This window comes from Melitaea cinxia, chromosome Z (assembly GCF_905220565.1).
Source record: "Melitaea cinxia chromosome Z, ilMelCinx1.1, whole genome shotgun sequence".
In the NCBI taxonomy this organism is placed as follows: Eukaryota; Metazoa; Arthropoda; class Insecta; order Lepidoptera; family Nymphalidae; genus Melitaea; species Melitaea cinxia.
The window spans coordinates 6,569,625-6,579,293 of NC_059424.1; the positions used below are offsets into that span (position 1 = coordinate 6,569,625).

General features: G+C 38.2%; 1 protein-coding gene across 1 annotated transcript in view; it reads left to right on the forward strand.

Moving 5' to 3' along the window:
* LOC123668735 (SET and MYND domain-containing protein 4-like) overlaps nt 1-8,483 on the forward strand; it is a 28,577-nt gene extending 20,094 nt beyond the window's left edge. Inside the window, exons 8-15 of the mRNA XM_045602431.1 lie at nt 224-425; nt 658-754; nt 4,021-4,207; nt 5,574-5,721; nt 6,059-6,196; nt 7,796-7,875; nt 7,967-8,043; nt 8,227-8,483. Of these exons, the coding sequence (XP_045458387.1) occupies nt 224-425; nt 658-754; nt 4,021-4,207; nt 5,574-5,721; nt 6,059-6,196; nt 7,796-7,875; nt 7,967-8,043; nt 8,227-8,422 (1,125 nt within the window). The 3' untranslated portion in view covers nt 8,423-8,483. The remainder of the gene's footprint in view (nt 1-223; nt 426-657; nt 755-4,020; nt 4,208-5,573; nt 5,722-6,058; nt 6,197-7,795; nt 7,876-7,966; nt 8,044-8,226) is intronic.
* The last annotated feature ends 1,186 nt before the right edge of the window (nt 8,484-9,669 follow it).

Below are 9,669 nucleotides of genomic sequence, written 5' to 3' on the forward strand. Positions count from 1 at the left end.
CCTGTGTATTTCAAAGCCAGCAGTTGGATGATTATCCCGCCACCAGTCGGCTTTTTAAGTTCCAAGGTGGTAGCGGAACTGTGTTATCCCTTGGTCGCCTCTTACGACACCCACGGGAAGAGAGGGGGTGGCTATATTCTTTAGTACCGTAGCCACACAGTACCATCAGCTTTTTTTCTGCCAAAAGACTTGATCTATTTCGAATTGCACTCTCTCTTGATAGACCGCGACGATGCTGACCCTGTACCTGGAGAAGTTCACGTCGTTCTTCGAGTACCTTCCGTCTAAAGTGCCTTGCGCGTTGTCGCCCGGGGAACTGCGGCTGTTCGCGGCGGCCATCGTCCTGCGGAGCCTCGGGCAGCTCGTGTGCAACGGACACGCCACACTCAGCCTGTCCGTCGTCGAAGACGACGACGGAAGAAACGGTATACTATCCTGTACAGAGTATCCACTCCGTATAACTCTGTACTAACCGATTTTTTTACGCGTTTCCTTTTTTAACTCTTGCATAGAATAATAGTAATAATTATTGCAAATAGTAAATGTTTTGAAAATGTATTTAATTAGTGATACATTTGGCTTCGCACTGTTGTAATGATTATAAATTATGTATTTTATTTTTTTTATAAAATATCATGTTTTTTTATACTGTTACAGGACGCACTCTAACGGAGAAAGAGGTGCGGCGTGCGACCGCTATTTATCCGTCCGCGGCCATGATGAATCACTCCTGCGACCCGAACATTATCAACACGTAAATATATATTAAAATTATTATAATTCGTTAAAATTAATCGCCTTGCGGACGAAACGAAATAATAATTTCTTGATAATATTATTTTTTTACTTTAAGTATTTTTTATTATAAATGTAAAAAAAATATACTAAAGGTTGAGATATTTTTACAGATTTTGTTATTGTTACGGTTTTGTCTTGTACTATCAAATTCAGTAATAACAGCCCTCTGTATCAGCAAACCGATGATTACAATACTACTTAATATATAATGTTACATGTAACCTTATCAACATAACTAGGTATTCCTTTCGTCAAAATTTGTGTACGTCGGCTTTATGGCTACGCTATTCATTTCAATTTACAGCCGCCAGACAGGTGGCGAGAGATGGGTGTGCTGTGCAACGAAGACAGAATAGCATTCTGTCTCTTTCTATCACATGTAACCCATTTATGTTAAATAACAATTACAAAATACAATACAGTACCTAATAAATTTATGGGAAATATTTTTCAAATTTAGTGCGATTGTAATATAATAAATGTTAATTCGTAAATAAAAGGAAAAAAGGAGCACTAATACGACTAGTCTAAAACAATATGTAATAATATATTCATAATAGAAATGGCACGTCTTTTCAACTGGTAGGGCTGACGCAACAAATTAGGGAGAGGATTTTATTTTACTTTATATACTCGTATTTATTAATTTGCGAGTATATTTTACATATAATGTTATATGACTTCGATTTGGGGGAGGGGGGGGGGGGCTAAAAAGGCATAGTGCCCCGGACGCGAGATAAGCTCGCTACGCCACTGGCGCAGTGCGCACTGCGCACCGCACAACGTGACCGCACTCATCGATGTCAATGACGTACAGTTGTGTTGAACACTATCTTACTAACATCTCGTCATTGAAATTGGGCTCCGTTGCAAGACCTGTATATAAGACCGTGAACTAGTCTTACTGTGACTTATGTTACAGATTCCACAACAGCCGTTTAATAAAATCTGCTGCTCGATAATCTGTAACTAAATATTTTTTTTTAAAAACTTACAGATAAACATTGGTCAGAAAACAGTATCTAGTATTTATTTTATTTACTTTTTATATTTCTTTATGGGAAACAAGCAAAACCAGGAACAAAATAACAGTAATTTTAGGACAATACTGATTATAAAAAATACGAAAAAAATTACAACATAATAAATATATATATATATATGTAGTCTTTCGACTGAATTGGAAGCTCGTTTTCTATATTTGCAGGGCGCGGGCGTAGGTCATACTCGCACTCTTTACAATACTATGTAGGTAGTACTTAAAATGATTATAACAAAATTGTAATGCGATCCGATCCAATCTATCGTATGGCATAGGGAGTAACTCAGAGCAGTGCCTAGGACTTGCGACCCAGGTGTAGGTTTAAGGAGATCTCCTTTGAGATACGTATCAACGCTCACCTTCACTGCTTGAGTTATCCGCCATAATATGTAACAATTAATTCGTATGCACAAATTAATTATCGAATGAGTCTAGGTTAAGCTACTAGCAGGATACAACAAATGTATCGTGCCAAGCCAGAGCCAAGACTGCCTTAGCGGCGGTTGCACTATTCGTTTTATACACGTCAGAATAACTCGAGTAATATAATAAATGACGGTAGATGACTATCGAACGATGTGCTAGGTGGCGCGATCGTTGCATCTGTTGTTTATAAATTCCTTTCTAATTGCGTACGACAGTGCTATTGCCGACACGGCCAACCCTGACAATCGCACGACCTCGTGCGTCTATGTCGTGCATCCGCCAACTCGGCGTTACTACTCCCGACCTATATACAACAGTAACGGGTAACATTAATAACTGTTCGGCTATTCCTGACCAAAACGCTGAGACCGTAATTCACTAGCGGGTCGGGCGTACTGGCTCCCTTCATCCCTTCCTAACATAGCGTGGCCCGGGCGTACGTGGCCCCTTCAACCAGCTTTCTAACTGTGGGTCGGGCGTACTAGGCCCCTTCATCCCTTCCTAACATAGCGTGGCCCGGGCGTACGAGGCCCCTTCAACCAGCTTACTAACCGATAAGAATACAACAGAACGAACGGAAAGAACTAAACTACCGATGTACCCACTAATAAAAGAAAATAAAATGATAATCGATGTACCCACTAATCGCCACCAAATATTGCAACTAACTAGCACACTAGCTAAAAACAGATGTAGTGTCAGGAGGTGGGCCTATAACTTCAGCTATTTTCTGAAATAGCTTCCATACTGGAAGCGAAGAGAGACATTTCTTCGTTCCATGTAACTAACTGAATTAGTTAAATTTTGAAAGTGGGGGTGGATCTTATCCCACTTCTGATGTAGTCTTTCGACTAATTGGAAGGCTCCTTATCTATATTTGCAGGGCGCGGGCGTAGGTTATACTCGCACTCTTTGCAATATTATGTAGGTAGTACTCAAAAGATTATAACAAGATTGTAACGTACACCGAACACGTGTATGCGTGCACGCTCTTCAGCGTTCCGATCGAGTCTATCGTGTGGCATAGGGAGTAACTCAGAGCAGTGCCTAGGACTTGCGACCCAGGTGTAGGTTTAAGGAGGCCCCCTTTGAGATACGTATCAACGCTCACCTTCACTGCTCGAGTTATCCGCCATAATATGTAACAATTAATTCGTATGCACAAATTAATTATCGAATGAGTCTAGGTTAAGCTACTAGCAGGATACAACAAATGTATCGTGCCAAGCCAGAGCCAAGACTGCCTTAGCGGCGGTTGCACTATTCGTTTTATACACGTCAGAATAACTCGAGTAATATAATAAATGACGGTAGATGACTATCGAACGATGTGCTAGGTGGCGCGATCGTTGCATCTGTTGTTTATAAATTCCTTTCTAATTGCGTACGACAGTGCTATTGCCGACATATATATATGTGTTTGTATGTATTTATCTACGTATGTATGTATTGTGCTGTATATGTATGTGTATTTGTAATCGATAGTTGATATTTTTCTAGGTGACACTAATTGTCACTTCTCTGTGTACACTTCCCTACCGCTTTCACTACACTGTGTCCTATATGCCCAAAGGTTGTCTGGAAGACATCGCTACTCTAGCGATAAGACCGCCTGTGTACACTGTTTTTTTATTTGTAATATGTTATTGTGTTGATTGTCGTTGTGTACAATAAAGAGTATCTATCTATCTATCTAACAATAATTTTGATGAAAAAAGTAATAAGTTTTTGTGCATTGCTGTAACGTGTTACAGATTCTACAACAGTCGGCTGATAATCCGCTGCTCGCGCGAGCTGTCCCCGGGCAGCGAGGTGCTGAACTGCTACGGGCCGCACCGCGCGCGCGAGCCCACCGCGCAGCGCCGCGCCCAGCTGCGCGCTCAGTACATGTTCACCTGCGCCTGCAGCGCTTGCAGCGACAGCGAGAGGAAGGACTTCGTGGTTCGTGGACCTGATTCTACCTCTTATAGATTGTTCCTTATCATCATCATTACAGCCTATACAGTCCACTGCTGGACACAGTCCTCCACAAGTTTACGCCAAAAATAACGTGAACTCATGTGTTTTGCCCATAATCACCACAATGGGCAGGCGGGTTGGTGACCGCAGTACTGGCTTTGTCACACCGAAGACGCTGCTGCCCGTCTTCGGCCTGTGTATTTCAAAGCCAGCAGTTGGATGGTTATCCCGCCATCGGTCGGCTTCTTAAGTTCCAAGGTGGTTGTGGAACCTTGTTATTCCTTAGTCGCCTCTTACGACACCTACGGGAAGAGAGGGGGTGGCTAAATTCTTTAGTGCCGTAGTCACACAGCACACCTCTTATAGATTATTCCTACTGTGTGTATGTATACATGCAATAAATTGCCCTTTACCCGCGACAACTTGCTCTTTTACCCACAATAACGTGTTCTTTTACCTGCAATAACTTGCTCTTTCACCTGCAATAACTTGTTCTTTTACCCACAATAAATTGCTCATTTACCGATGCATAGTTGAATATCAGTTGCCTTAGTACAGGTAGAATCCGATGAAATTTCTTGAAAATGGTCTTGCTTTGCTCTACTTGGGTCGAGGTCTAGAATATCAATCGGGATCTACAGTCTACTAAACCTGATAAGTCTAGACCGCTACTCCCCATTAGTGCGCGGTATTATATATCTTAAGAACATATATAATTTTACAATACATAATGAATAAACGCCTGACACTCAACGGCCTCAACTAGACATCTGCATGGCCAATACAAATGTTTGCTATGTGCGGGGATCGAACTGCAACATTTTCAAGCTAGTGCAGTGACCATTGCGCTAACGCGTCGTCAATCAATAATATCAGTTTATTGGCAAAGATATCTGCAACGAAAGCTAGTTCATCTATTTGGTTATTTAGGGCCAAGGCCCTAGTGCAGTGTGCGTAAGCGGGGGTGTTTAATGTTAGTAACTTCTCTCGAATTTATTGTGTACAAAGTATTGTGTACCAGCTATATGCTGTTATGTAATTGTCAACACGTGTTTCAAATAAAACAAGAACGAGTGTACTTTAGACCACACGACTGAAGTAAAACTTCTTTAGCTCCATATAACTTATATATCTCCCTCAACTTTCGTTTGTCTGATCAAACTTTTCGTAACGCTCTCGTCACGTTTTCACCAGCTTATTCCCCAAGTCAAGGGTGCGTAAAGAAGTTTTACTTCAATATCGATTAAACTTGTTACTATTTGGACAAAATGAGTACTAGAAGGCTAGTAATGGTCTCAGTGGATAATATGATACGGTCATATGCCTATAGATTTTTATGTCTTTCTAGCTGTTGTTTAGCGCATACGCGTGTCAGTCCTGTAAGGGACCAGTGTCATGGCAAAACAACCGACCACGCTGCCAGCAATGTAACGCCGAGTTTCATCCAGATCGAGCCCTCGCTCTTATCGACAGAGCTGAGGAGTTAGCTACACAAGGTGAACCATTTGCATAATTTGCGTTTCACTCAGCTTCACAATCAGCTTGGCAGATTTCGTTTTAATGTTTTTTTTTTCTAATTGAATAAACTTTTATTTACCAATATTTAGAATAATTTTTAATTTAGAGGCATGATGCTAATTGTCCTAATATACCTTCTTTCTTTTTAAAATAATTTGAAAGACTTATTAGCAAATTATTGCGTCAAATGGAATTTTTTTAGCACAAATGTAATCTTAATTGACATCATAAATTGACGATTTTTTAATAAATAGATTTATAACATAGTTCGTAAAAATATGTAGACACGTTTAATTAATCTATATACTCGTACAGCCGATCAAGCTAGGAGCTTGGAAGAGCGCTGCGAGAAGATGTCCGCTTCATATCGTCTACGACAGAAGGTGTGGCATCGACACCACGCGGGACTGCGCGCCGTCGCTGACAAACTCGCCAGGCTGTACGCTGACGCCGGTGAGACAATTTTGTTTACCGATGTAGTACTACGCCTACATTACACTAATACACACGCATATATAGACGCATGTATATATACGTAACACTACACAGGTAAACAAACTCACTGCACTGACTCAAGCTCATGCTATCAGGGTGGTTCTAATTGAAAGTAATTATATTAGACTTAGCAGTTGTTCGTATTCCCACAGGTACAATTCATCGTTTCTTATTTCTTGAGTTTCAATATTTATTTTTTGTCTATCTTGGTTCGTTAATAAATAATGTGGGTAGCTGCACTGAAGAAATTCGCCGACATGCTGGAATGTCTAAAAGTGCAATGACCAACTTAAGATCCGGAAGAATCTCTATCCATCGCTAAATCAAAGTCCGTCTAGTCAGAGCTCTTGTGTTCTCAATATTCTTGTATGGCTCGGAAACTTGGTGCCTCGGAAGTCGCGAGCATGATCAATGCTTTTGAAATGTGGTGTTGGCGAAGACTACTCCGAATCTCCTGGACTGCTATGAGGACGAACGAATCAATTTTACAAGAGCTTAACATCTCCAAGCGGCTCTCAACGTTCTGCATGGAGCGCGCCCTTACCTTCTTCGGGCACATTATGCGGTCTCCTAAGCATAGTCTTGAGAAGCTTATAATACTGGATCAAGTTGAAGGGAAACGCGTCAAAGGGAGGAAACCAGCAAGATGGCCTGATGTCATTAAGAATAAAGTGGGAGGGAGCTTGCACCGTGCAACACATTCTGCTTACGGATCGCCTTCAATGGAGACATCATTGGTGGTTACGATCCTCATCATTGAGGGAAACGAGGAAGAAGATTTTAATATTGGTCCGTATTAGTAGTAGCGGCGATGTTCCCACGAGTCGTGTAATGGTAATACATTTACGAGTTTATAATTTTACACAACAGAAAAGGGTAGCTTTAAATTAAATGATATATATGTCGACACTTGCGCTGTCGTACGCAATAAGCAAGGAATTTATAAACAACAGATGCACCGATCACGCCGCCTAGCACATCGTCCAATACTCACCTACCCTCACTTATTCTATTATTCGAGACGTTCTGACGTGTATAAAAAGACCGGTACAACCGGCGGCTAAGACAGTCTTGGCTCTGGCATACCACGGTGCTTTTATTGTATTATGTTAGTAGTTTAACCTAGACGCTTTTGATAATTAATTTGTGCAAACGAATTAACTGTCACATATTAACATTACGATCTATAATCGTTAATTAATAACCAGCTTGTTTTAGCTTACATTGTTATTAACCAGTGTGACCCCCTTCTTACATATATGTTGAAAACTGTATATTTGGACTTAAAATATATATATATATTTAAATTAAATTAATTTGATCGGTGATTCTATTAAATAAGTCATTTATCCGTTTTATTATACAAAATAAATTATGTTATGTAGAGAATATACAGACAATCCCTATACTATTAAGATATGTGTATTATATATCTTCTATAATTTTGCAATCATTTATGTAAAACAAATGTTTTAATAATACTGTTATAATTTTGAATGTTATTCCGTTAAGTTTAAAAACTAAAGTAAATATAACTACATTTTATCATGTTAACAGGTGAATTTAGTAGAAGCATGGAACTTATAAAGCAAAATATTCAGAATCTGGAATATCAATTCGGGTCCTTCAGTGTTGAGGTAATGAAACAAAATTATTTTGTATCTAAATAATATAAAAATGTTTATACAAACATTTAACTAATTACATATGATTTTTTTTTTTTTATAGGTTGCACACGAATTGCGGAAGTTGTCAGATGTTATGTTGGAAAGAATATTTAACTCTCCACATCATGCGGACCAAAGGTATATTAAACTACCTGAACTTCTCAAAATAAAAATCATTCTAAATTTATTAAAATATAATTACAAGTCCTATAAGTTATTTTAGGTAATGTTTAATTATTTTGTTTATTTTTTTATTTGTTATTTTTCTAGATGACTTCGTAGTTTAATAGATGAGTTTCTGTGATAAATATTTGTCTGCAGGGAATGGTGTCTTGAAGCACACAAAATCATAAAGAAAGCTATTCAGTTGATGGAACTGAACTACGGACCCTGGGAGCCGCTGGTGGCGAGGTTGAAAGAACAAGAGACGTTTGTAGCTTCTCTACTGGCGGAGACCAGGACTCCGAACACAGTTGATTGCATCCACCACAATTTACATTATAACCTTAAAATATAGAATATATAGTTTTTATTTATATACTGAGTAAATTCAATATATCTCGTGAGAATATTCGATATAAGTAGTTGTTGAATTTTAAATATAATGTCTCCCGAGTTACTGACGAATTTTATTGTTTAAATATTTAAAAAATATAAAAAATAAAAGCAACATATTATAAAATACAGATTTTAAAATGTTTCTTTTGGTCTTTTTATTTAATTCTTGTTTCATTTCTAGTGCAGCTCGATTAAATAATGTAAATTAATAATAAAATGAATATTTTATTATTAATTTACAGTTTGTACAAGGATATACAATTCGAAATGAGAAATATTTAATATATTTTAAAACGAAATTTTAGTTTCAAAAATCACTATTGTAATACTATCAGTAGGACGCAGCATTTACGCTACAACTTCTTAGATGGTGCTTTATAATTCTGAATAACGCTGTTGTAATGACTTAAGTTATATAAGTAGGTTTACAAATTTTAAAATTTATTGTAAAGGCTTAAAACGTAAAACTTATAGGCATCCACCACTCCTGCAACGCCTTTGTGTTCTCATTTCATTATTTAATAATAATAATAATAATACAACTTTGTAACATTGGGAGGTCTGACACCTCAGTCCTCCCGTGACCATGCTTTCTGTAAAGTATCCGAAACGTTGGGCATCAAAAGACTAATGAACTGCGATAATATCTGAAAAAAATTATTTCATTATCAATACATATAATCTATATATATAATAAAATGGTAGGAAAGTCAACTTAGTCAACAATACTTGGGGTGTGATCTACAATCGATACCGAAGCCAAAAATACAGTTTTTAAGAATTCTTGTCTGTATGTATGTCCGAGATAAACTCAAAAAGTACTGCATGGATTTACTTCAAATTTGGCACGAATATTATTAAGAAGTCGGGTCAACATATAGGCTACATATTATCACGCTATCACCTACGGGGAACGAGCAGTGACCCTTTATTTCTTTAACGCATTCTGTAACAACGCGTAATCTAACGACGCATATTTGAATGTTGTTGTTATTATGTTAATCACCATGTCATAAGCTAGCTTCACACTATAAATAAAGACATTCTGTAGTATATTTAGTATCAGCATTGCACCCGTGCGAAACCAGGGCGGGTCGCTAGTAAAAATATAACGGTTTTCTGTCTGTACATTTAAGATATATGAGAAAAAATATTATTGGGACCTTCGTTAAGGCAGACAGCACGCAAAACAATGATTGTCAGAAT